At 57.6% G+C, this 26,272-nt stretch overlaps 2 protein-coding genes and 1 long non-coding RNA gene across 10 annotated transcripts; 2 read left to right on the plus strand and 1 right to left on the minus strand.

The window, feature by feature from the left end:
* Nucleotides 1-21: 21 nt before the first annotated feature.
* Nucleotides 22-11,939, minus strand: SYVN1 (synoviolin 1). Its single transcript, XM_071419820.1, has 16 exons — nucleotides 11,729-11,939; nucleotides 10,864-11,004; nucleotides 10,554-10,646; nucleotides 9,762-9,914; nucleotides 8,982-9,030; nucleotides 8,061-8,164; nucleotides 7,850-7,976; nucleotides 6,544-6,643; nucleotides 6,024-6,089; nucleotides 5,423-5,539; nucleotides 4,702-4,838; nucleotides 3,907-4,044; nucleotides 3,464-3,616; nucleotides 2,732-2,918; nucleotides 2,120-2,211; nucleotides 22-1,826 (listed from the first exon to the last, which is right to left on the minus strand). Exons 2-16 carry the CDS (start codon nucleotides 10,993-10,995, stop codon nucleotides 1,690-1,692), a joined length of 1,785 nt encoding a protein of 594 aa, XP_071275921.1. The 5' UTR covers nucleotides 10,996-11,004; nucleotides 11,729-11,939; the 3' UTR covers nucleotides 22-1,689.
* Nucleotides 6,558-7,460, plus strand: LOC139586460 (uncharacterized). The gene is made up of 3 exons (XR_011677796.1): nucleotides 6,558-6,694; nucleotides 6,738-6,811; nucleotides 7,339-7,460. It is a non-coding gene; the product is annotated as an uncharacterized lncRNA (long non-coding RNA).
* A 241-nt stretch (nucleotides 11,940-12,180) lies between the features above and the next one.
* CAPN1 (calpain 1) lies at nucleotides 12,181-26,263 on the plus strand. 8 transcript variants are annotated; one of them, XM_071419825.1, is made up of 25 exons: nucleotides 12,181-12,698; nucleotides 12,981-13,024; nucleotides 13,139-13,193; nucleotides 15,339-15,790; nucleotides 17,110-17,379; nucleotides 18,015-18,084; nucleotides 19,048-19,166; nucleotides 19,714-19,847; nucleotides 19,927-20,095; nucleotides 20,785-20,868; nucleotides 20,942-21,027; nucleotides 21,100-21,174; nucleotides 21,250-21,410; nucleotides 21,482-21,660; nucleotides 22,126-22,137; nucleotides 22,245-22,456; nucleotides 22,537-22,576; nucleotides 22,770-22,835; nucleotides 23,609-23,666; nucleotides 23,754-23,818; nucleotides 23,895-23,963; nucleotides 24,515-24,593; nucleotides 24,698-24,814; nucleotides 25,701-25,759; nucleotides 25,907-26,263. In XM_071419825.1, the coding sequence occupies exons 5-25, from the start codon at nucleotides 17,113-17,115 to the stop codon at nucleotides 25,931-25,933; spliced, it is 2,148 nt and encodes a 715-aa protein (XP_071275926.1). In that variant the 5' UTR covers nucleotides 12,181-12,698; nucleotides 12,981-13,024; nucleotides 13,139-13,193; nucleotides 15,339-15,790; nucleotides 17,110-17,112; the 3' UTR covers nucleotides 25,934-26,263. The 8 variants fall into 8 exon arrangements, with proteins under 8 accessions (XP_071275926.1, XP_071275927.1, XP_071275929.1 ...); XM_071419822.1 differs by lacking the exon at nucleotides 22,126-22,137 and having other exon boundaries at nucleotides 12,183-12,698; nucleotides 15,339-15,377; nucleotides 15,689-15,790; nucleotides 21,482-21,672; XM_071419826.1 differs by lacking the exon at nucleotides 22,126-22,137 and having other exon boundaries at nucleotides 12,182-12,698; nucleotides 15,339-15,377; nucleotides 21,482-21,672.
* The last annotated feature ends 9 nt before the right edge of the window (nucleotides 26,264-26,272 follow it).

Below are 26,272 nucleotides of genomic sequence, written 5' to 3' on the forward strand. Positions count from 1 at the left end.
GGCGGGCGGGAGGAGCCGAGCTTTACTGCAATTTTTATTTTGTATTTACACCGGAGCTGGTAAAAATTTGTACATTATTTACAAATTAAATAATTCCGCCACCGCTTCGGGGGGAAAAGGAGCGATTTTGGGGGTCCAGCGCCCCCCCAGAACCATCCCTCTCCCTCCGCGTGGCTTCACCCCAAAATGAGGCGATTTTGAAGGAATCCACCCAAAAAAAAAAAAAACCTCAAACAGACCCAAAAGAAATGATGATTTTGGCTCAAAATGGGTTAAAAAAAAACCAACACGGAAGGGTTCAAATCAAGTCCCCAAAGCAGCGCCGCTTCGTTATTGCCAAATTCCTCATCAAGCCACTCAAGCTGGGGCTAAAATCACCCGAAAAAATGAAAGGAGAAAAGAAAAAAAATCTGCCTCAAAGCTGAAAATCCCAATTTGGCTCCTTTTTGCCCCAAAACTCCCCCACCCCAGCCCCCGTTTGGGTGCAAAAGGCGCCGTTTCCGTCGATTCCGGCCGCAGGGTTTTGGAGTTTTGGTTTTTCCCTGAGAATTTGGGGTTCCAGAGGCACTGGGGGCGCGGCCGGCCCGGAACCGCGGCGGGATTTGGGCCAAAAGCGCCCGGAATTGGGCAAAAGTCAGCAAGAAACTGCGACCCCCACCAGTACAAACCAGTACAGACCAGTTTGGGACCGGGGGGCGGAGTTTGGGGTTAATACTGTTAATGGGGGGGGGGGGGGCAGAATTCCCAAAATTCCAGGGGAACCCCGAAATTCCACAGAGGGGACCGAAAAATTCCCAAATTCCCGGGAAAATTCTGAAATTCCCACGGGCAGGACCCAAATCCGGGGGGTGGGGGCACCAAAATTGGGGAATTTCCCCCAAAATTCCCAAGGGGGACCCCAAAACCCCAGGGGACAACAAGGACCCGACCCTGGCTTGGGGGAGAGGGAGAATTGGGGGGAAATGGGGAAAAATGGGGAGAAATTGGGAAAAAATTGAGGGAAAAGGAGGAAAAATAGGGGAGATGAGGAAAAATGGAAGGAAATTGGGAAAAAAAGGGGGGAAGTGGGGGGAAATTGGGGAAAAATTGGGGGAAAATTGGGGAAAATTGAGGAAAATGGGGAAAAGTTGAGGGAAAATTGGGGGGAAATTGGGAAAAAATGAGGGAAAACGAGGAAAAAATGGGGGAAAATGGGAAAAACTGGAGAAAACCAGAGGGAAACGGGGTCAGGGGCTGGGGAAATGGGGCTGGGGTCACCAAGGGGACGGGGATTCGCTTCCAGCCGGGAATTTCAGTGGAAATTGGGGAGGGGGGAGGTGAGGGGGGGATCCTGGGGGGATCTCGGGTCAGTTTGGGGGGTCCTGGTCAGTGGGGAGGGTCCTGGGGGGGTTTTCCGGTCAGTTTTGGGGGGTCCTGGGTCAGTTTTGGGGGGGTCCCGGGGGAGATTTTGGGTCGGTTTTGGGGAGTCCTGGTCAGTGGTGGGGGGGGGGAGTCCCAGGTCAGTTTTGGGGGGGGTCCCAGGTCGGTTTTGGGGATCCCAGGTCGGTTTTGGGGGGGTTCCCAGTTCAGTTTTGGGGGGTCCCAGTCAGTGGGGGGGGGGTCCCGGTCAGTGGGGGGGGGGTCCCGGTTCAGTTTTGGGGGTCCCGGTTCAGTTTTGGGGGGTCCCGGGTCGGTTTTGGGGGGTCCCGGTCAGTGGGGGGGGGTCCCCAGCTTCTGCAGGCGCCGCCGCCGCAGCTCGGCCGTGTCGGGGCCCTCCTGGGGCTCGGGGCCCTCCCCGGGCTCGGCGCCTTCGGCCGCGTCCTCCTCATCCTCAGCCGGGGCCGCATCTGCGGGACACACCAGGGACGGCCGGTCTGCACCAGTGCAGAACCAGTCTGCACCAGTTTAAACCAGTTTGGACCCGTGCAGAACCGGTCTAAACCAGGTTAACACAGGGCACAGGCAGTTTGGACCAGTTTAACCCAGTTCAGCACCATTTCAGCCCCAGTTCAGCACCAGTTTGACCCAGTTCAGCATCAGTTTAGCCACAGTTCACCCCCAGTCCTCCCCAATTCACCCCAGTCCATCCCAGTTCACCCAGTTCAGCCCAGTTCACCCCAGTTCGGGGCTCCTCTCTCACCGCTGCCTCCGTTGGTTCCGGTGCCTCCCGGGGGTCCCGGGGCCGGGGGCTCCTCCGGGGGGGTCTCACGGGGGGGGGGCGGCCGGGGGGTCCTGGGGGGGATCCCAGAGTCACCCCAGAGTGGGGGGGATGGGATGGGATGGGATGGGATGGGATGGGATGGGCAGCACCGAGCCCTCCCAGTGCTCCCAATCCATCCCAGTCCCTCCCAGTCCCTCCCAGTTTATCCCAGTCCATCCCAGTCCATTCCCAGTCCCTCCCAGTCCATCCCAGTCCCTCCCAGTACCCGATCTGGGCCAGCACCCCCAGGTACTGGTCGATCTGTCATTCTCAGTTCATTCCCAGTCCATCCCAGTCCCCCCCAGTCCATCCCAGTTTATCCCAGTCCATTCCCAGTCCTTCCCAGTCCATTCCCAGTCCATCCCAGTCCCTCCCAGTCCCTCCCAGTCCATCCCAGTCCCTCCCAGTCCATTCCCAGTCCCTCCCAGTGCTCGCAGTACCCGATCTGGGCCAGCACCCCCAGGTACTGGTCGATCTGTCATTCTCAGTTCATTCCCAGTCCATCCCAGTCCCTCCCAGTCCATTCCCAGTCCCTCCCAGTGCTCCCAGTACCCGATCTGGGCCAGCACCCCCAGGTACTGGTTGATCTGGAGCATGGCAGCGTCCAGCAGGGTGTGGATGTTGTGCAGGCACTGCAGCCTCGCCTCCAGGTGCTGCCGCTCGTGCCCCTCCATGGCCCGGAGCTCCTCCTCCGTCAGCCCCGCGAAGCCGGCGGGGGGCACCGGCATGGGGGGCACCCCTGGGCAATGGGGGACAAGGGGTCCATCAAATCCACAAACCCCAAATCCCCAAAATCCCCAAATCCCAAATCACCGGCATGGGGGGCACCCCTGGGCAATGGGGGGTCCATCAAATCCCCAAACCCCAAATCCCCAAATCCCCAAACCCCAAACCCCAAATCACCGGCATGGGGGGCACCCCTGGGCAATGGGGGACATGGGCTCCATCAAATCCCCAAACCCCAAATCCCAAACCCCAAATCACTGGCATGGGGGGCACCCCTGGGGAACAGGGGTGAGGGGTTCAACCTGGGATCCTCAAACCCCAAATCCCCAAACCCCAAATCCTCAAACCCCCAAATCCCCAAACCCCAAATCACCGGCATGGGGGGCACCCCTGGGCAATGGGGGTGTGGGGTCCATCAAACTCCCAAACCCCAAATCCCCAAAATCCCAGTCCTGGGACCCCCCCCCCCCCCAGATCCCAAATCCCCCAATCCCAATCCCAATCCCCCAATCCCAATCCCAATCCCAATCCCAATCCCCACCCCAACCCCAACCCTACCGAAGAGCGGGGGCCAGGGCATCCCCACCCAGGGCGGGGGCAGCGGCAGCCCCGGCACCGCCCCAGCCCCGCCCGGCTCCGACCCCGCAGCGCCGGCAACGGGACCGGAACCAGAACCGGGACCAGAACCGGGACCGGAACCGGGACGGGAACCTGCGGGACAGAGAGGGCTTGGGTGGGAATGGGGCTTGGGGTGGGAATGGGGGTTTGGGGTAGGAAATGGGGTTTGGGGTGGGATTCAGGCTGGGATTCAGATGGGATTCAGGCTGAAATTCAGGGTAGGATTCAGGCTGGGATTCGGGCTGGGATTTGGGATGGGATTCAGGCTGGGATTCAGGGTAAGATTCAGGCTGGGATTTGGGAAGGGATTCAGATGGGATTCAGGCTGAGATTCAGGCTGGGATCCAGGATGGGATGTGGGATGGGCTCCAGGCCGCACTCACCGGGAGCAGCCCCAGCAGCCGCAGCAGCTCCGTCAGTCCCAGGCGGGGCCGGGGCCGCGGGGCCGGGCGGGAAGGGCCCCACGGGCGGCCAGAACGGGAACATCCCCGGGGGGAACGGGGGCAGCAGCCCCTGGGGAACTGCGGGGACAGGGCAGAGCTCAGAGAGAGGAATTCCCAAATCCCGGCCCCAAAGGGAGCAGGGGAATGTGCCAAGAGCTGGAATTCCCAAATCCCGGCCCCATGGGGAACAGGGGAATGTGCCAAGAGCCGGAATTCCCAAATCCCGACCCCAAAGGGAACAGAGGAATGTGCCAAGAGCCGGAATTCCCAAATCCCGACCCCAAAGGGAACGGGGGAATGTGCCAAGAGCCGGAATTCCCAAATCCCAACCCCAAAGGGAACGGGGGAATGTGCCAAGAGCCGGAATTCCCAAATCCCAACCCCAAAGGGAACAGGGGAATGTGCCAAGAGCCGGAATTCCCAAATCCCGACCCCAAAGGGAGCGGGGGCACCACAGGGGGAAAGGCTGGAATGTCCCTCGTGGGGACGTCACCGGGGGATGTCCCAAGTGGAAACACCCCCATGGGAACAGCCCAGGCTGCCCTGGGGCCTCTCCCTCCCTGTCCCTTTGTCCCTCCCTGTCCCTTTGTCCCTCCGGCACTGGTCACTCACAGTTTGGGGTCCCTGTCCCTCTGTCCCCTGTCTGTCCGTCTGTCCCCTCCCTGTCCGCCTGTCCCACTCACAGTTTGGGGTCCCTGTCCCCCTGTCCCCTCCCTGTCCGTCTGTCCCACTCACAGTTCGGGGGCTGTGCCGGCGCTGCCGGTGCCGGTGCCGGCGCCTCCGGGGGCGGCTGCGGGGGCAGCGAGGCCCTGAGCACGTCCATGCGGCACGTGGGGCACGTCTGCTGCCGCTGGAACCAGGAGCGCAGGCAGCTGCGGGGCATTAACGCCTTCATTAGCGCCTTCATTAGCGCCTTCTTCATTAACGCCTTCATTAGCAAAAACCCCAAAACCCCGCTGCTTTATTCCCCTGGCCGTAATTAACCCGTTAATTAATGCCCCTCGTTTCATTGTTGGCCCCCAGGTCTGCTGCCGCTGGAACCAGGAGCGAGCGCAGGGAGCTGAGATCAGGATCGGGATCGGGATTGGGATCAGGATCAGGATCAGGATCGGGATCAGGACTGGGATCAGGATCAGGATCGGGATCAGGATCGGGATTGGGATCGGGATTGGGATCAGGATCGGGATTGGGATCAGGATCGGGATCAGGATCAGGATCAGGATTGGGATTGGGATCAGGATCGGGATCAGAATTTGGATAAGAATTTGGATCAGGATCAGAATTTGGATCGGGATCAGGATCAGGATCAGGACTGGGATCAGGATTGGGATCAGAATTTGGATCAGGATTGGGATCAGGATCAGGATTGCCACTGCAGGCCAGCAGAGCTGCAGCAGTGACCCCCCAAAACCCCCCCAAAGCCCCCAGAGCCCCCGTCCCCGGGCAGGAGGAGCACCTGGTGTGGAAGATGTGGTTGCAGGGCAGGCGCTTGGCGCCCGTCACCATCTCCTCGCGGCAGATGATGCACACGTTGTCCATGGCCTGCAGCTCCTCGGCCGTGGCGTCGGGGTACCTGGGCCAGGAGAGCCCCAAATCCCACAGCTGGACCCAAAATCCCACAGCTGGACCCAAAACCGACAGCTGGTCCCAAAATCCCACAGCTGGTCCCAAAATCCCACAGCTGGACCCAAAATCCCACAGCTGGACCCAAATCCCACAGCTGGTCCTCAAAATCCCACAGCTGAGGATTTAGGACGGATGAATGCAGGGATTTCCCAGGATTTGGGGTTTTGGGGTGGATTGCACAGGGTTTTGGGGCGGTTTGGGGTTTTGGGGTGGATCGCACAGGGTTTTGGGGCAATTTGGGGTTTTGGGGTGGATTGCACAGGGTTTTGGGGTGGATTGCACAGGGTTTTGGGGCGGTTTGGGGTTTTGGGGTGGATTGCACAGGGTTTTGGGGTGGATTGCACAGGGTTTTGGGGCGATTTGGGGTTTTGGGGTGGATCGCACAGGGTTTTGGGGCAATTTGGGGTTTTTGGAGGAAGCGGGGCACTCACAGCGTGTTCATGTTGCGGATGGCCCGGCGGGACATGATGGCGTCGGTGACGGCCTTCTTGAACTGCCTGGGGGGAAAACGGGGTTGGAGTGGGGCTGGGATGGGATTGGGATGGGATCAGGATTGGGATGGGATGGGATTGGGATAGGATCGAGATTGGGAATGGATGGGGATGGGATTGGGATTGGGATTGGGATCAGGATCAGGATCGGGATCAGGATGGGATCGGGATCAGGATCAGGATGGGATCAGGATCGGGATCAGGATCAGGATCGGGATCAGGACCAGGATCAGGATGGGATCAGGATCAGGATCAGGATCAGGATCAGGACTGGGATCAGGATGGGATCAGGACCAGGATCAGGATGGGATCAGGACCAGGATCAGGATCAGGATCAGAACCAGGATCAGGACCGGGATGGGATCGGGATCAGGACCGGGATCAGGATCAGAACCGGGACCGGGATCAGGATGGGATCAGGATCAGAAGCAGGATCAGGATCCCAGGCGGGAGGCCTCACCTCATGGCCAGGTACATGGGGCGGATGGCGAAGAGCGGGAAGGTGTGCACCTTGATCATGATGGTCATGAAGGCCATGTAGAGCAGCACCTTGATCAGCCCTGGGGAGCAACCACGGAGCAACATTGGAGGAACATTCCAGGACAGCTCAGGTGGGACCCCAAAGCCACCTGGGCCAACTCTGGGACAGCTCAGGTGACAAAATGTGACCCCAAAGCCACCTGGGCCAACTCTGGGACAGTTGAGCCGGTCTCAGTTGACCAACCAAGGCCAGCTGGGCACCACCACCACTTGCAAGTCTTCGTTAATAACCCAAACCCAGCAGGACACCAAAGCTTTGAGTCTTCATAGACCAACCCAAAGCAGCCAAGCACCACCAACACTTCCAGTTTTCACTGACCACCAAGGCCAGCTGAACACCAGGACTTTGGATCATCATTAATGAACAAAAACCCGTTGGAAACCAAAACTTTGAGTCTTTGGTCATCAACCAAGACCAGCTGAAGACCGAGACCTCAACTCTTCGTTGACCGATGAAGATCAACCAAGCACCACCAGGACTTTGACTCTTTGTTACCAACCGCCACCCCCAACACCTCCAGTTTTGGTTGACAACCAAGACCAGTTGAACTTTGGATCATCATTAACGAACAAGAACCTGTTGGAAACCAAGACTTTTGAGTCTTTGTTGACCAATGAAGACCCAACCAAGCATTACCAAGACTTTGACTCTTCATTGACCAACCCAGACCAGCCAAGCCCCACCAAGACTTTTGAGTCTTGTTGACCAACCAAGACCAGTTGAACACCAAGACTTCAACTCTTCATTGGCCGATGAAATCAACCAAGCCCCACCAAGACTTTGATTCTTCATTGACCAACCCAGACCAGCCAAGCCCCACCGAAACTTTGAGTCTTGTTGACCAATGAAGACCCAACCAAGCCCTGCCAAGACCCAACCAAGCCCCACCAAGACTTTGATTCTTCATTGACCAACCCAGACCAGCCAAGCCCCACCGAAACTTTGAGTCTTGTTGACCAATGAAGACCCAACCAAGCCCTACCAAGACCCAACCAAGCCCCACCAAGACTTTGACTCCTCATTGACCAACCCAGACCGGCCCAGCCCCACCAAGACTTTGACTCCTCATTGACCAATGAAGACCCAACCAAGCCCCACCAAGACTTTGATTCTTCATTGACCAATCCAGACCAGCCCAGCCCCACCAAGACTTTGACCCCTTGCTGTCCAACCCACGCCCCCGACACCTCCTCGTTAAGCAAGGCCTAACCGGGCCCCCCGTTACCGGTGAAGAGCTCGGTGTAGAGCATGAACACGGCCTTGTTGTCCCAGGGGTTCTCGTTCTGCAGGTCGATGGAGTGCAGCACGTACTTGATGAAGATGGTCAGCACCATGGTCAGCAGGATGGCGTACTGGGGACACGGGACAGGCCCAGGTGGGACACCCCCGCCCCGAGAGGGGCAATGGGGACCCCTGAGGACCCCAGCCCAACGCACCTCGAAGCCGAAGACGAGCTGGACGGAGGCGCCGCGGGTCAGGATGCTGTGGTAGGCGTGGCTGACGAAGAGGAAATCCAGGATCCCCAGCAGGAACATCAGGGCTGGGAGGAGACCCCAGAACAATCAACAAAAGATCCCCAAAAAATGAACGGATACCCAAAAAATCAACAAAAGATCCCAAAAAATGAACAGATCCCATAAAATGAATGGGTCCCAAAAAATGAATGGATGCCATAAAATCAACAGATCCCATAAAATGAACGGATCCCAAAAAATGAACGAGCCCCAGAAAATTAACAGACCCCATAAAATGAACAGGTCCCAAAAGATAAACAGACCCCAAAAAATGAACAGGTCCCAAAAAATGAACAGATCCCATAAAATGAACGGATCCCACCCTCAGGAGCAGCTCTGGGGGGGTCCTACACCCCAGCACTAATGAGGAGCTTAATTAGGAGATTCCTCCACTCCCAGCCCCTCAAAATTCCCAAAAAAGCCCCAAAATTCCCTCAAAAATTGAAGGAATTACACCCCTAAATCCCATTTTTCTCACTTTGGGAACCACATCCCTAAATCCCATTTTTCTTTTCTTTTACTTTCCCATTTTGGGAAGTAAATCCCTAAATCCCATTTTTCCCAGTTTTGGGAACCACATCCCTAAATCCCATCGTTCCCATTTCAGGCAGTAAATCCCTAAATCCCATTTTTCCAGCCCATTTTGCCCTGGATCTGGGCCTTGTTTTCCCTCCCCGGAGCTCATTAACCCCCCCGGCCCCCCCTCGTTAACGAAGCGCTGCTGATTGGCCTAATTGGGGTTATCAGGCCCCAGCAGGCGCGGCCGCCCTGGCGCCGTTTTTTGGGGTTTTTGGGGTTTTTTTTGGGTTGTTCCCCAAAATGATGCAAATGAGGAGCACTCACAGACGATGCGGAAGTGGAAGAGCCACGAGATGTTGGGGCTCCTCTCCATCTGTGGGGAGGAAAATGCAGATTTCCCATTAAAAATGTGGGGTTTGGGTTGATTTCGGGGTGGGTTTAGGGTGGGTTTGGGTGAATTTTGAGGTGGGTTTGGGTTGTTTTTAGGGTTGACTTCAGGTGGGTTTGGGCTGGTTTTGGGTTGTTTGTGGGGTGGTTTTGGGCTGATTTTGGGGGTTTGGGTTGGTTAAGGCTGATTTAGGGCTGGTTAGAACTGAGTTGGGGTTATTTTTGGGTTGGTTTACGTTGATTTTGGGTTATTTTGGGGCTGGTTTAGGCTGACTTTGGGCTATTTTTAGGTTGGTTTACGTTGATTTCAGGTTATTTTTGGGCTGGTTTAGGCCGATTTTGGGTTATTTTTGGGCTGGTTTAGGCTGATTTTGGGTTATTTTTGGGCTGGTTTAGGCTGATTTTGGGTTATTTTTGGGTTGGTTTACGTTGATTTCAGGTTATTTTTGGGCTAGTTTAAGCTGATTTTGGGTTATTTTTAGGTTGGTTTCAGGTTATTTTTGGGCTGGTTTAAGCTGATTTTGGGTTATTTTTAGGTTGGTTTCAGGTTATTTTTGGGCTGGTTTAGGCTGATTTTGGGTTATTTTTAGGTTGGTTTCGGGTTATTTTTTGGCTGCTTTCAGGCAGGTTCTGGATTGACTCTGGCTGATTTTTTGGGCTGGATTTGGGGTTTTTTTGGGCCGTTTTTGAGCTGTTTTCCCTGCTGCCAACACTCACAAAATCCACCCGGTCCTCGGCCAGCCAGTGGAAGCACTTGAGGAAGAGGAGGAGGGTGAAGAGGGCGACGAAGCGCGGGCTGAAGTCGTCCCTGAAGACGGTGAAGGCCAGGCAGGTCTCGGTCACCGCGTACCACGAGCGCTCCAGGAGGTGCTGAGGGACAGAGGCAGGGGAGCCCCCCAAGCTGGACCCCAAAACGGGGCCCAGGAACCCTGGGGGGTTCAAAATTCACCCCAAAAACCCTGGGGGGGTGCAAAATTCACCCCAAAAACTCTGGGGGGGTTCAAAATTCACCCCAAAAACCCTGGGAGCTCAAAACTCACCCCAAAACGGGGCCCAAAAACCCTGGGGGTTCAAAATTCAGCCCAAAAGGGAGCCCAAAGACCCTGGAGATTCAAAATTCACCCCAAAATGGGACCCAAAAACTCTGGGAGTTCAAAATTCACTCCAAAAACTCTGGGAGTTCAAAATTCACCCCAAAACTGGGCTCAAAGACTCTGGGGGTTCAAAATTCACCCCAAAACCCCTGGGGGTTCAAAATCCTTCCCCAAAATGCATCAATTCTCTCCCCCCAAACAGCATCAAAGATTTTCTGGGGTCATAAATTCCTCTCCAAATAGCAACAAATCCCCCCAAATGGTACCAAACCCCCCCCCCCTAAATCAGCACCAAAGAATTTCTGGGGTCAAAAATTCCCCCTAAATCAGCCCCAAAGACTTTTTGGAGTCCAAAATCCCCCCTAAATCAGCCCCAAAGACCTTTTGGAGTCCAGAGTGCCTCCAGAGCTCTCACCTCCATCTCGGCCGCGCGCAGCTGCCCGAAGAAAACCTTGCCCATGAACTTGCCCAGCAGGAACACGAGCACGAAGGCCTGGATGTACAGCACCTGCAGGGCCACAGAGCCCGGGGAGCATTTTGGGGACAGCCCGGGGGGATTCTGGTACCCCAAAGCCACCCTGGGGGGGTGGATGGGGTGGAACCAGCCCCGCTGCTGCCCCAGGGGGTTTGGGGAGCTCCTCAGTACCACCAAAAGCAGAAGTGAGGCAGGGTGTCGGTTAATGAGGGGTTAATTAGGGGTGATTGAGAAAGAACAAAGCACTCACGGCCATGCTGGGGCTGGATTTGGTGAGGTAAACCACGGTGGGGTAGAACTGGTGCTTCAGGTAATAGGCATGGGCAACCACGGCCGTGGTGAGCGCCAGGCTGCCAGCCATGACCAGGGCTGTGCACAGCATGGCCTCGGCCTGGGACAGCCAAAAACCAGAGATTTAACCCCCAAAATAACCCCCAAATCAGCCATGAACTGCCAGCCATGACCAGGGCTGTGCACAGCATGGCCTCGGCCTGAAATGGCCAAAAAACCAGAGATTTAACCCCAAAAATAACCCCCAAATCAGCCATGAACTGCCAGCCATGACCAGGGCTGTGCACAGCATGGCCTCGGCCTGGGACACACAAAAATAATAAATTTAACCTCAAAAATAATAAATTTAACCTTTAAAGTAATCCACATTTAACCACAGGATCAGCCATCAGGCTCCTGCCATGACCAGCGCCATTCTGTGTGCTGGCACCTGGTGCCCTGTGCCCAGGTGGCACCTCCGTGGCACCTGTCCCTCTGTCCGTCTGTCCCCTCCATGTCCCTCTGTCCCCCCCATGTCCCCAAACCCTCAGCTCCCATTATGTCCGTCTGCCCCCTCACTGTCTGTCCCCCTACGTGTCCTTCTGTCCCTCTCCCTGTCCGTCTGTCCCCTCCCTGTCCCTCTGTCCCCCCTCAATGTCCCCTCACGCCCCTCAGCCCCCCCCACCCCCCTCACATCCGCGTCCCCTCCTCCCCCGGAACCCCAACTGTCACCGTTCCCTCCGCTCCCCCCGAGCCGCCTTTTGCCCCCGGTTCCTCCCGAGGCCGCCCCGGTGCCCCGCCCGCCCCCGGGCGCCGCTGCCGCCCCCGGAGCCCCCAGGACTCACCGGGCCCGACCCCGCCTCAGCCCCCCCAGCCCAGTCCCGGCCGCTCCCACACCGGAACCGCCTCAGCGCGCGACACCTCACTTCCGCCCGGACCGCACCACCCGCTGTCCAGGGGGGAGATCGGGGGTGGTTCACTCCCTGCCTGCTCTCCACACCTCGCTCCCCAGAGCAGCCTCTCCCTACCGAGATCCTGAGGAGCCACCTCGTTCTCCCCTGAACGGGGATTGTGTGGGGCCGTGACCCCCGTAAACCCCGAACCGCTGAGCTCCCCCCCTGCACGCCCGCACTTGGTACGCTCCTAGCGGCCCCGCAGCCTGCGCGGGGATGGGCGGGGACGCGCAGGGTCCCGTGGCTCGCGCTCATTGGCCGGGCGTGGCGGGGCTCGGCCAATCAGAAAAATCCCCCTCGCGACGCCGCTTGGCCGGCGGCTGTTGCTAAGGGAGGGGCGGAGCGGGCGAGGGGAGAGACGCCCTCAGCTCCGCGGGGCCGCCCAGCACGAGCCGGGTTTATTTCCTCTCCCCGTTTCACCCCCGATGCTTCGCGTCCGCAGCGCCTTCCCCGATCCCCTTCCCCTCACAACCCCTCACAAACCGCCCCTCCCTTCACACTTCTCACTCACGGCACTCACCCAATCAGCGACGTCTCATTTGCGCGCCTCATCTCTGATTGGCTAATATCGCGTAAACTGAGGAGAGAGGCGTGGCTTAGTCATTATCTGCCTTCTGATTGGCTGGGGGCCTGACCTCGTGGCCTATAGGAGGCGGCCCCCGGGAAGGGGCGGGGCTAACGTCGCTGAGGCGAAGGAAAAAGGCGGGAAGGCCCCACAGCTCCTGAGGGGATTTTGCCGCTTTTTCCTCTTTTGGCAGCAGAAAATCAATTCAGCACTTTAAATTTTATTAAAATATAGCGAAGAAGGATGGGTTAAACTTCAGAGAAACGTTTAATCCTGCGGCATGAGTGAGGCAGAGAGGTACGAGACAGAGTTAAACCTGGGCTCACTCTGAGCTTTTGGGGTTGAACGCTTGCTGTGGTTTTGGGGGGATTTCGCGCTTTTTAGGCATTAAAAAGGGTTGGATTTGGGGGCTTTTGGGGTCACTTGGAGCTTTAAGGGGGTTAAATGCTAATTCTTGTTCTGGGGGTCTGTGAAGTACCGTCCAAATTGGGTAAATCCCCTCCCCTCACATCCCAGACCCCCCAAACCAGGCGGTTTTCCCCCAAAATTAATTTGTTTATTGTTTTTCTCCTCTTCAAGAAGACACCGTGGTGCCGACGTTTCTCTCCAGGCTCTCTGACAAGGTCAGGCCAAACAAAACCAACTTTTTGTTCTATTTCTTTTTAATAGAAACAACATTTTTGCCTGAACTGAGTTGGTTTTTTACCTAAACCAGCTGTTTTTACCCCATTTTGCAGGACCTGCTGGCCATGGCGCTGCTGGCTGCCCTTGAGCGATGGAATCCCCTGCCCCGTGAGTCCTTAATTAGGCCCTTAACGAAGCCCTGCCTTAATTAGGGCCTTAACGAAGCCCCGCGTTAATTAGGGCCTTAACACCTCCTAATCAAGAAGGGGTCTTAATGATACCCTCAGTAATTAAGTGAGGGTCCCTAATTAAGCCCCTGTAATGAACTAGGGGGCTCTAATGAAGCAGGGGGTTCTTAGGATATTCTTGCTAATGAAGTGGGGGGAGCTAATTAAGCAATGCCTCCATTAATGAAGTAGGGAACCCTAATGAGGAACCCTAATTAACCCCAAAGGTGTCAAACCCCAAACCCTCAGAGTCCTCCTGCAATTCCCATTCCCAAATTGCTGCAGATTTACCCAAAATCCCCGATTCCCACCCAAAATCCCTAAATCCCATTACCCAAAATCCCCTGATTCCCACCCAAAACCAACCCTGGGATAACCCTGAAAGCCCAGACAGGGCCAGGGCAAAGAAATTCTCAAAACTGGGAATTTTACAGCAACTTTGACCGAATTTCCCTTTTATTTAGGGCCCTTTCCAGTGGAAATTTGCCTTTTTTTTTGTTTGACCCCAAATTGGGCCCTTTTTTCGTGTTTTTTAACCCTAAATTTGGCCCCTTTTTGCTCTTGGCCCAGAACTGGGCTTTGCTTTTTTTTTTTTTTTTATTTTTTATTTTTTCCCCTAAATTTGGGGTTTTTTTGGTTTTGTCCCAAACCCCCTGGACCTGGGGCTGCTCCCCACCGGATTTGGGGTAAAACCTGCAGGAATTGGGGCTGTGCCACCCCCTCAGTTCATTTTCTTTGGTTTTTACTCAACCAATTTTGGGTTTTTTAACCCAACCCCATTTTTGCTCTCAAGTGTCTCTTTCCTGCCATCCCAACTGATGCTTTGGGGTGAAATCTTCTCCTTTTTTTTCCATTTCTGTTTTATTTCTCACCCAAGCCCTTCCAAATTGCCCAGAATTGCTCCTTTTCTCCCCGAGGCCCCTCCTGCCGCCCCATTTCTGGGGGAGGAATGTTGAAAATGGGGCAAAAAATGTAGAAAATGGGCAACACATATTAAAAAATGTTTAATTTTGGGGGTTTCGTCGTATTTTTTTTCCTGTGGGAAAAATGGTGAAAAACAAATTAAAAATGGGGAGTGGGATCTGGCTTGGGGGTGGGGGTGTCCATGGCCCCCTTGTCCCACCCTGGCCAGTGCCCCCAGTGTCCCCTCAGTGTCCCCCACACCCCCCAATGTCCCCACCTGTGTCCATCCCCCCAATGTCCCCCAATGTCCCCACCCCCATGTTCATCCCCCCAATGTCCCCCCCAATTCCTCCCCCTCCCCAATGTCCACCCCCTCAATGTTCCCCCAGTATCCCCCCCTACCCCCGATGTCCCCCCAATGTCCCATCCCCCAATTTCCCCCTCGTGTCCATCCCCCCAAATGTCCCCCCAACCTCCCTCTTGTCCATCTCCTTCTTGTCCCCCCCAATGTCCCCCCCATATCCATCTCCCCAATGTCCCCCCAATGTCCCATCCCCTCCCCACCCCCCGATGTCCCCCCCATGTCCCTGTCCTGCCCGGCCCCCCCGTGTCCCTCTCCCTCTTGTCCCCCCCAATGTCCCCCAACAAGTCCCACCCCTGTCCAGTCCCCCCGATGTCCCCCCGATGTCCCCCTGTGTCCCTCTCCCCCTTATCCCCCTAATGTCCCCCCCAGTTCCTGCCCACCCCCCTAATGTCCCCCTAATGTCCCCCCGTGTCCATCCCCCCCTTGTCCCTGCAATGTCCCCCCCCATTCCCCACCCCTGCCCACCCCCCCAATGTCCCTCCCAATGTTCCTCCCCGATGTCCCCCCCGTGTCCCCCCCCCTTATTCCCCACCCCCCCAATGTCTCCCCCATGTCCAGCCCCACCCCCGCCCCTCCCCCCTCAATGCGGTGCAAACCCCGCAGGATCCCGAACAGCCCCAAACCCCCCAAAATCCCCCCAAAGTCACCCCCAAAACCGCTCGGTGCCTCCCCACGCCCTTGGGGAGGGAGCGGCGCAGGGAGGAGTCTCGGGCTGGGGGGGAGGGCGGGGGCGGCCTCGCCTTCCTGCTCCAGGAACTTTGGGGTGAGAATTTTCCCTTTTGCCGCTGCTTTTTTCTCTCCCCCCCAAAAAACCGAAAGCGGCGATCCCGGGAGCGCCGCCCCCGCAGCAGAGCCGAGGTACGGAGCGGGCCCGGGAGGCGACACCGGGGACAGGCGGGGACAGCGGTGACACAGCGGGACCCCGGCGTGCCCGGCGCTTACACAACTCCGGATCGGGGCAAAACCCCGCAGAAACGGGCAAAAATCACCCCGGGGCCTCCTCCCTGCAATTCCCGCAGCTGGGAACGGGCGGGGGCGGCTCCCCCAGCCCAGCCCAGCCCCGAGCCGCGGTTTGGCCAAAAAAGGGATTTTGGGGAATGGGGGGCGCCGCTGCTTTTCCTGGAACTCTGGTGCTTTTCACCACTTTGGGGTTTTCTCGCTCTTATCAGGCGGTTCCTGCCCAGCCGAGGGGCGGCTGAGCTCCCGCCGGGGCTGCGGGGCCCCAAAACGGGGTGAAAAGAGCCCATTTCTGCCAACTGCACCCCAAAAACGTACGTGGGGAGGGGGCACGGGCAGCTGGCCCTGTCAGAGAGGGGACACAGGGAACTTTGGGGACCCCTGGGCGGGAGGGAGGGTTGGACTCCCCCTCAGCCCCGTTTTTGGGTTAATTTCTGCATTTTTGGGACGCAATCCCCGGGTTTGGGCTGGCCCTGGCCCTCGGGCTGTGCTGGGGTTTGGGGTGACAGAACCCCCGTGTTTGGCCTCATCTGGGGGGGCTGCAGTGCCCCTACCCCTGTCACGGCTCTGTCACTCCTTGGTGGCTCTAATTAGCGTTTAATTAACGTGCCTGGTGCTTAATTAAGCACCCCAATGCTTAATGAACCTCCTCGGGGCTCGAGGAAGGCCCTGGGGCCACGCCTGCGGCCCCACCTCAACCTGCAGGACCAGTTTGGGGCACTTTCCCCCGGTTTCCTCAGCCCTTGGGGCTGGACTGTCAGGAGTTCACCCTGGCAGGGCCATTTCGGGGTGAAACCCCAGGGTTTGGGATCTCTGGGACCTTCCCTGCCCCCGGAATTGCTGCTTTTTAACCCCAGAACAACTTCACCCTCAACTCACCAAAAGTGTCCCCATTTCCTCCAAGCTGACACGGGCACAACTTCAAATCTGGGGGAAAGCCCCAAATTCCCCCTCCAAAACCCCAAATTCTCCCCCAAACCCCCATCCCTGTTCAGAGCATATCTCAATCCTGCTTTTCCCAGAATCCTGAGCGGGTTTTTCCCGTTTTCACCCCCAAAACCCCCAAATTCTCTCCTAAAAACCCCAAATCCCCCCCAAAACCCCAAATTCTCCCCCATCCCCATGCAGAGCACATCTCAATCCTGCATTTCCCCAAATCCCGAGTGTGTTTTTCCAGTTTTCACGCCAGTCCCCCCCAACCCCCCATCCCCATCCAGACCCCAATTTCCCCCCATATTTCCCATCCCCATCCAGACCCCATATTTCCCCATCCAGACCCCAATTTCCCCCCATATTTCCCCATCCAGACCCCAATTTCCCCCCATATTCCCCATCCCCATCCAGACCCCAATTTCCCCCCATATTTCCCCATCCAGACCCCAATTTCCCCCCATATTTCCCCATCCCCATCCAGACCCCAATTTCCCCCCATATTTCCCCATCCAGACCCCAATTTCCCCCCATATTTCCCCATCCAGATCCTAATTTCCCCCCATTTCCCCCATATTTCCCATCCAGACCCAATTCCCCCCATTTCCCCCATCCAGACCCCAATTTCCCCCCATATTTCCCATCCAGACCCCAATTCCCCCCATATTTCCCATCCCATCCCCTCTCCCTGTGTTCCCCCCAGGCCATGGCGGAGCCGCCGGTGGTGCCGGTGTTCTGCACGGGCGTCTCGGCGCAGGTGCGGCGCCAGCGCGCCAAGGAGCTGGGGCTGGGCCGCCACGACAACGCCGTGCGCTACCTGGGCCAGGACTTCGAGCGGCTGCTCCAGGAGTGCCGCGGCTCCGGGGCCCTGTTCCGGGACCCCGCCTTCCCCCCGGCCGCCTCCTCCCTGGGCTTCCGCGAGCTGGGCCCCGGCTCCTCCAAGACGCGCGGCGTGCAGTGGAAGAGGCCCACGGTGAGCGCGGCCCCGCTCCCGGCGCCTTCCCGGGGAGCTCACTGGGAAATGGATTTCCCTTCCAAAACGGGAATTCCCTTCGGAAACCCCTTCCAAATCCATTGGAATTTCCAAAATCCATTTGGAAATCCCTTCCAAATCCATTGGAATTTCCAAAGTCCATTTGGAAACCCCTTCCAAATCCATTGGAATTTCCAAAGTCCATTTGGAAGTCCCTTCCAAGTCCATTGGAATTTCCAAAATCCATTTGGAAACCCCTTCCAAATCCATTGGAATTTCCAAAATCCATTTGGAAATCCCTTCCTGTTCAATTCCTGGAAACGCTGTCTGGGAGATGAACCCCAGCAGCAGCAGAAAAGCGATGAAATAAAAAGAAGCCACAAAAACAAACAAAAACCCCCCCAAAACCAACCCCAAATTCTCAAGTTGTCTTCCAAAGAACAGTCTCTGACAAAGGTTGTACTAAGGGGGATTATTTCAAATTGAAAGAAAAGAGGTTTTTTCTGGTGGGTGTTAGACAGAAATTCGTTACCAGAAGGGTGGTGAGGCCCTGGCACAGGTTGCCCACCCTCCCCAAACCCCCGTGGTTTTCTCAATTCTCTCAAATTATCTCAGATTTTGGGGTTTTTCGGCAGGAGCTGTGCCCGCGCCCGCAGTTCATCGTGGACGGCGCCACGCGCACCGACATCTGCCAGGGAGCGCTGGGTGAGGAATCCCCCTTTGCCCCCGTCCCCCTGGCCTTGGTCCCCAATCCGTGGGGATTTGGGATCTCTCTGTGCCCTTCTCTGCCCTGGAATTGCTGCTTTTTACCCCAGAACGGCGCCGCTCCCAACTCACCACAATTCCTCCAACCCGACACGGGCAGGACTCCAAATCTGGGGGGAAACCCCAAATTCTCCCCCCAAAACCCCAAATTCTACCCCAAACACCCCATCCATGTGCGGAACATGCATCTCAATCCTGATTTCCCCCCACATCCTGGGTGCATTTTTCCTGTTTCACCCCCAAAAAACCCCAAATCCTCCCCAAACCCCCATCCTCATGAAAAACACCCGTCCACCCATTTTCCCCCCAAATCCTGGGTGCATTTTTCCAGTTTCACCCCTAAAAACCCCCAAATCCCCCCCAAACCCCCATCCCCATGCAAGCCACCCATCCCCCTGGTTGTTCCCCAAATCCCAGGTGCGTTTTTCCTGTTTCACCCCCAAAAAACCCCAAATCCTCCCCAAACCCCCATCCCCATGTAAAACACCCGTCCCCCCCATTTTCCGCCCAAATCCCAGGTCCGTTTTTCCTGTTTCACCCCCAAAACCCCCAAATCCCCAACCCCCCCCAAAAACCCAAATCCCCCCCAAACCCCCATCCCCATGCAAACCACCTGTCCCCCCATTTTCTCCCCAAATCCTGGGTGCATTTTTCCAGTTTCACCCCCCAAAAACCCAAATCCCCCCCAAACCCCCATCCCCATGCAAACCACCCGTCCCCCTGGTTTTTCCTCAAATCCCGGGTGCGTTTTTCCTGTTTCACCCCCAAAACCCCCAAATCCTCTCCCAAAAACCCCAAATCCCCCCCAAACCCCCATCCCCCGTCTCTGTCCTTCTTTGCCCCGAACCTATGGGGTCTGGGGGATGGTTCTGCAGGGGTTGGGGTGGTTTTGGTGCTGCCCAGGTGACTGCTGGCTGCTGGCGGCCATCGCCTCGCTGACGCTCAACGAGACGCTCCTGCACCGCGTGGTGCCGCACGGGCAGAGCTTCCAGCAGGGCTACGCCGGCATCTTCCACTTCCAGGTCAGCCGGGCCCGGCCTCGGGGCTCCCCTCTGCCGTTCCCAGGGCAAACCCCAACGCTTTGGGGCTCCCAGCGCCACTTCAGGGCTCCTCATGTCCTTCTGAGAGGTTCCCACACCATTTTGGGGCTTTCTTCACCTTTTTAGGCCTCCCCTTCAACATTCAAGGGGATCCCCCACAGTTTTGGGGCTCCCAGCATCACTTCAGGCCTCCTCTTGTCCTTCTGAGAGGTTCCCACACCATTTTGGGGCTTTCTTCACCTTTTTAGGTCTCTCCTTGACCATTTCGAGGGGATCCCCCACAGTTTTGGGGCTTCACTCTGTAATTTTGGGGTGACCCCCAGTGTTTTAAGGGTTCCCTCCACCATTTTGTCACACCCCCAATTTTGGGAGCACTCCCAGTTACTTTTCCCACCCAGTTCCTCACGTCCCCTCCCGTTGCGGCGCCTCCACTTCTCCACTGCTTTGCAGGACCCCAAACCGGGCGTTTTTCCCCCAAAATCTCCCTCCCTGCATGACCATGGCACCTCCTCTTCCTCACCCCGCCCAGATCTGGCAGTTTGGCGAGTGGCTGGACGTGGTGGTGGACGATTTCCTGCCCACCAAGGACGGGAAGCTGCTCTTCGTGCACTCGGCCGAGGGCTCCGAGTTCTGGAGCGCGCTGCTGGAAAAGGCCTACGCCAAGTGCGGCCCCTCCCCGCCCTCCCCGCGCCCCCGTTTTGGGGCGGAATCCCCCAAAAACCGCCCCGCTCGTCGCGCACAGGGTCAACGGCTGCTACGAGGCTCTGTCGGGCGGCAGCACCTCCGAGGGCTTCGAGGACTTCACGGGCGGCGTCACCGAGTGGTTCGACCTGCGCCGGCCCCCGGCCGACCTCTACCAGATCATCCTCAAGGCGCTGGAGCGCGGCTCCCTGCTGGGCTGCTCCATCGACGTGAGCCACCCCGGGAGGGGGTGTTTGGGGGGAAATCTGCGGGATTTGGGGTCGTTGCTCCATCGACGTGAGCCACCGGGAGCGGGCGTTTTGGGGGAAATCTGCGGGATTTGGGGTCGTTGCTCCATCGACGTGAGCCACCTCGGGAGGGGGTGTTTTGGGGGGAAATCAGCAGGATTTGGGGTTGTTCTCACGTTGCTCCATCGACATGAGCCACTGGGAGCGGGCGTTTGGGGGAAATCTGCGGGATTTGGGGTCATTCTCACATTGCTCCATCAACATGAGCCACCACGGGCGTTTTGGGGGAAATCTGCGGGATTTGGGGTTGTTCTCACGTTGCTCCATCGGGATTTGGGGTCATTCTCACATTGCTCCATCAACATGAGCCACCGTGGGAGCGGGCATTTTGGGGGAAAATCTGCGGGATTTGGGGACGTTGCTCCATTGACGTGAGCCACCTCGGGAGTGGGAGTTTTGGGGGAAAATCTGCGGGATTTGGGGTCATTCTCACATTGCTCCATCAATGTGAGCCACCCTGGGCATTTTGGGGAAAAATCTGCAGGATTTGGGGTCATTCTCATGTTGCTCGAACGGGATGTGGGGTCGATGTGAGCCACCCTGGGCGTTTTGGGGGGAAATCTGTGGGATTTGGGGTCCTTCTCTGGGTAACCCGCGGTGGCTCCTGGCAGATAACAAGCGCCTTCGACATGGAGGCGGTGACCTTCAAGAAGCTGGTGAAGGGCCACGCCTACTCGGTGACCGGTGCCAAGCAGGTGAGGCCGGGCACCAATTTGGGCGGGAAACGGTGAATTTTGGGTGGCGGAGCCCTGACGGCGCCGTCCGCAGATCCCGTACCGCGGGCAGGCCCTGGAGCTCATCCGGATGCGCAACCCCTGGGGAGAGGTGGAGTGGACGGGTGCCTGGAGCGACGGGTGAGGCTTCGTTAGCGCCAGGCTCGTTAGCGGCGACGAGCCGGGGCCCTGCTGACCCCGCTGTCCCCGCAGCTCGGCCGAGTGGCACGCGGTGGAGCCGGCGCTGCGCCAGCAGCTCATGGTCAAGATGGAGGACGGCGAATTCTGGTAGGGGAAACTCCAACCCGAGCCCCTTTTCCCGCCCGTTCCGAGCCTGGAGACGAGCTCAGCCTCTTCCTGCAGGATGTCCTTCCGGGATTTCCTGCGGGAGTTCACCCGCCTGGAGATCTGCAACCTCACCCCGGACGCGCTGCAGTCCCGCAAGTTCCGCAAGTGGAACACGCAGCTCTACGACGGGACGTGGCGGCGCGGCAGCACCGCCGGCGGCTGCCGCAACTACCCCGGTACGCGCCGGGGGGCGGCCCCGGGCCCGCGGGGCCGGGCGCCCGCTGAGCCCCCTCTGCCCCCTCCGCAGCCACGTTCTGGATCAACCCCCAGTTCAAGATCCAGCTGGAGGAGGTGGATGATGACAGGGACGAGGACGGCGGGCGTGAGCCGGGCTGCAGCTTCCTGCTGGCGCTGATGCAGAAGCACCGGCGCCGCGAGCGCCGCTACGGCAAGGACATGGAGACCATTGGATTCGCTGTCTATGAGGTAGCGGGGTCAGTTAGGGTCAACTGGCCTTGACGGGGGTCAACCAGCATCAGTTGGGGTCAACCACCATCAACTGGGGTCAACCGGCATCAGTTGGGGTCAACCACCATCAACTGGGGTCAACCGGCATCAGTTGGGGTCAATCACCATCAGTTGGGGTCAACTGGCACCAGTGGGGTCAACCAGCATCAACTGGGGTCAGCTGGGATCAGTTGGGGTCAATCACCGTCAACTGGGGTCAACTGGCACCAGTTGGGCTCAGCTGGGACCAACTGGCACTAACTGGGGTCATCTAGAGTCACCTGGGGTCTGTTGGCATCAGCTGGGGCCAACCAGCATGAGCTGGCCTCAGCTGGTCTCAGCTGGTGTCACCAATGGTCCGTCGGGGTCAACTGGCATTCACTGGGGTCACCTGGGCTCCCTGGTGTCACCTGTCACCAACCAAGGTCCCCTCTCTCCGCACAGGTCCCTCCCGAGGTGGGTTCCGTGCGCCGGCGGTGCCGTTTCGGGGCAGGCCGCCCCCGGGGCCGTTTTTGGGGCCCTTTTTGGGGCCGTTCTGGAGCGTTTCCCCCCGGTGCCCGCAGTACGTGGGGAGGTCGGGCGTGCACCTGAAGCGGGAGTTCTTCCTGGCCAACGCGTCGCGCGCGCGCTCCGAGCAGTTCATCAACCTGCGCGAGGTGAGCACGCGCTTCCGCCTGCCGCCCGGCGAGTACATCGTGGTGCCCTCCACCTTCGAGCCCAACAAGGAGGGCGACTTCGTGCTCCGCGTCTTCTCCGAGAAGAAAGCCGGCACCGAGTAAGCGCCACCGCCGCCGCCCAGGGCCGCGCCCGCGCTCCGCCCGCTCTGTGTCTGCCTGTCTGTCTGTCTGTCCGCAGGGAGATGGACGACAAGATCCAGGCCACGCTGCCAGACGAGGTCAGCCGGGGATGGGAGGATGGGTGGGCGGGGTGTCGGGGTGGGGCGGTTCCCAAAATGGCTGCTTCTTCCTCCGGGGCGGTTCCCAAAATGGCCGCTTCTTCCCCCGGGGCGGTTCCCAAAATGGCCGCTTTCGGAGGTTCCCAAAATGGCCGCTTTGGGCGGTTCCCAAAATGGCCGCTTTTCCCCCCAGAAAGTGCTGAGGGAGAGTGAAATCGATGAGAACTTCAAGCAGCTCTTCAGGCAGCTGGCGGGGCCGGTAAGGGAGCGGTGGCGATTGGCTGTGACCTCAGGGGTCGGTGGTGACGTCATTGGTTGATGATGATGTCGTTGGTTGGCCGTGATGTCATTGATTGTAGATGACATCATTCATTGGCCATGATGTCATTGGTTGGAGGTGACATCATTGGTTATAGATGATCTCATTGGTTGGCCGTGATGTCATAGGTTGGCTGTGATGCCATAGGTTACCAATGACATCATTATTGGTGATGGTGTCATTGGTTTGCTGTGATGCCATTGGCTGTCAATTACATCATTTGTTGGCCATGACACCATTGGTTGGCCATTACATCACTGGTTGCCCATGATGTCATTGGTTAGCAATGACATCACTTGGTGATGGAGTCATTGGTTGGCCGTGATGTCATTGGTTGACCCTGACATCATTGGTTGGCTATGACATCATTGGTTGGCCATTACATCATTGGTTCACTATGACATCATTGGTTGGCCATTACATCATTCGTTAGCAATGACATCACATGGTGATGGTGTCATTTGTTGGCTGTGATGTTACTGGTTGGCAGTGATGTCATTGGTTGTCAATTACATCATTGGTTGGCCATGACATCATTTGTTGGCCACGATGTCATTGGTTGACCGTGACGTCACTGGTTAACAATGACGTCACTGCTTAACCATGACATCACTGGTTAACCATGACGTCACTGGCTGCCGATGACGTCACTGGCTGCCGATGACGTCACCGCCCATCGGTGACGCCGTGGCCCCCCCGTGTCCCCTCCCCAGGACCTGGAGATCAGCGTCACCGAGCTCCAGACCATCCTCAACCGCATCATCGCCAAACGTGAGCCGGGCTCTGGGGGAGTTCCGCCCCAACTGACCCCGCCCCCCTCATTAGCATCTCATTAACCCCCAAAACCGCCAATTGCAGACAAGGATCTGCGCACCAAGGGCTTCAGCCTGGAGTCCTGCCGGAGCATGGTGAACCTGATGGACGTATCCTGAACCTGGGGGCTCTGGGGGGGCTCGGGGGCACCCCTGGGACCCCCCTTTCCTTAACCCCCTCCCCCAGAAAGACGGGAACGGGAAACTGGGGCTGGTGGAGTTCAACGTGCTCTGGAACCGCATCCGCAACTACCTGGTGGGTCTGGGGGCTGCTGGGGGTCGGGCTCAGGGGGGACCCCCATTCTGGGGGGGGGTTTGGGGTGTGTCCTCATGGGTGAACCCCATTCTGGGGGGGTCTGGGGTCTGTCTCATGGGGGACCCCCATTCTGGGGGGGTTTGGGGTCTGTCTCAGGGGTGAGCCCTGTTTCTTTGGGGAGGGATTTTGGGGTACATTGGGGTATTTTGGGTGACCGCTGCTCCTCTGGGGTGGATTTTGGGGTATTTTGGATGACCCCTGTTCCTTTGGGGGGATTTTGGGGGTGTTTTGGATGACCCCTGCTCCTCTGGGGGGATTTTGGGGTACATTGGGGGTATTTTGGGTGACCCCTGCTCCTTTGGGGTGGATTTTGGGGTATTTTGGGTGACCCCTGCTCCTCTGGGGTGATTTTGGGTGACCCCTGCTCCTCTGGGGGGATTTTGGGGTACATTGGGGGTGTTTTGGGTGACCCCTGCTCCTCTGGGGGGATTTTGGGGTACATTGGGGGTATTTTGGGTGACCCCTGCTCCTCGGGGGGCTGTTCCTGCCAGAGCATCTTCCGCAAGTTCGACCTGGACAAGTCTGGCTCCATCAGTGCCTACGAGCTGCGCCTGGCCCTGGAGGCTGCAGGTGACCCCCGGGACCCTCCCAGGACCCCCCGGTGACCCCCCGGGACCCCTCCCAGGCCCCCCGGTGACCCCGGGCTGTGCCCTGTGCCCTGTCCCCTGTCCCAGGGTACCGGCTGAACAAGAGGCTGCACGAGCTGCTCATCACCCGCTACGCCGAGCCCGACCTGGCCCTGGACTTCGACAGCTTCGTCTGCTGCCTCGTGCGCCTGGAGACCATGTTCCGTGAGTGAGCGCCCCGAGCAAACCCTCCCACACCATCCCAAAGGATCCCAAATGATCCCAAACCACCCCAAACCATCCCAGACCATCCCAAAGGATCCCAAATGATCCCAGACCATCCCCCCTGTCCAACCCTGACCATCCCAAACGATCCCAGACCATCCCAAACCATCCCAAACCCTCCCAGACCATCCCAAATGATCCCAGACCATCCCAGACCATCCCAAACAATCCCAGACCATCCCAAACCATCCCAAACCATCCCAGACCATCCCAAATGATCCCAGACCATCCCAAACCACCCCAAACCCTCCCAAACCATCCCAAATGATCCCAGACCATCCCAAACCACCCCAAACCATCCCAGACCATCCCAGACCATCCCAAACCATCCTAAATGATCCCAAATGATCCCAAACCATCCCAGACCATCCGAAACCATCCCAAACCATCCCAAACCCTCCCAAACCATCCCAAACTCTCCCAAACCATCCCAAACCATCGCTCCCATGCAATCCTGAGTAAACCCAAATGATCCCAAATGATCCCTCCCATGCAATCCTGAGTAAACCCAAATGATCCCAAATGATCCCTCCCACCCAATCCCAAACCATCCCTCCCAGATCCCCAATGATCCCAAATCCTTCCCACCCCGATCCTAAACCATCCTAAATGATCCAAATCCATCCCAAATGATCCCAAACCATCCCTCCTATTCAACCCTCAGTGATCCCAAATGATCCCTCCCACCCAATCCCACACCATCCCTCCCAGATCCCCAATGATCCCAAACCATCCCTCCCACCCCAATCCCAAACCATTCCAGCCTTCCCGACCACGCTTTTCCCTCACAAATGGAATTTTCCAGAATCCCTTTCCCTCCCCTCAGGGTTTTTCCAAGCCATGGACGTGGACCAAGACGGGGTCGTCACGTTCGACCTGCTGCAGGTACCAGGGGAGATCAGGGCCTTCCTCCTCCTCCTCCTCCTCCTTTTTCTCCTCCTCTCCCTCCTTCTCTTGCTTTCCCCCCTCTTTCTTCACCCTCTCCTGCTGCCCTTCCTCCCTCACCCTCCTCCTCCTCCTCCTTCTCTGCAGTGGCTCCAGCTCACCATGTTCGCCTGACCGAACCCTCCAAGTGCCTTCAACCACCCCGCGCCGGTTTTTCCCTTTTTTTGGCTTTTTTTCAGCAGAAAAGGCTGGATGGGGGGGTGGGGTGGGGGTCACACAGGACCCCCCCGAGCTTTGCCAAAGCCCCCTGTCCCTCCTCACCTCACGCTCGGCCCTTTTGGGGCAAATCCTCCGGATTTTGGTGCCTCCTGTGCTGACGGAGCCCCGGCCGTCGTCCTTCGCTTCAGGGATCTGCTGCCCCCGGGTGCCATCAAGTGATTTTTTTTATTGTATAAATTAAAAATGAGATATAAACCAAAGAAAAAAATATTATTTAAGTCAAAACTCCTTTTT

This window comes from Agelaius tricolor, unplaced genomic scaffold (assembly GCF_023055355.1).
Source record: "Agelaius tricolor isolate 1412-34295 unplaced genomic scaffold, bAgeTri1.0.p SCAF_118, whole genome shotgun sequence".
Taxonomy (NCBI): domain Eukaryota; kingdom Metazoa; phylum Chordata; class Aves; order Passeriformes; family Icteridae; genus Agelaius; species Agelaius tricolor.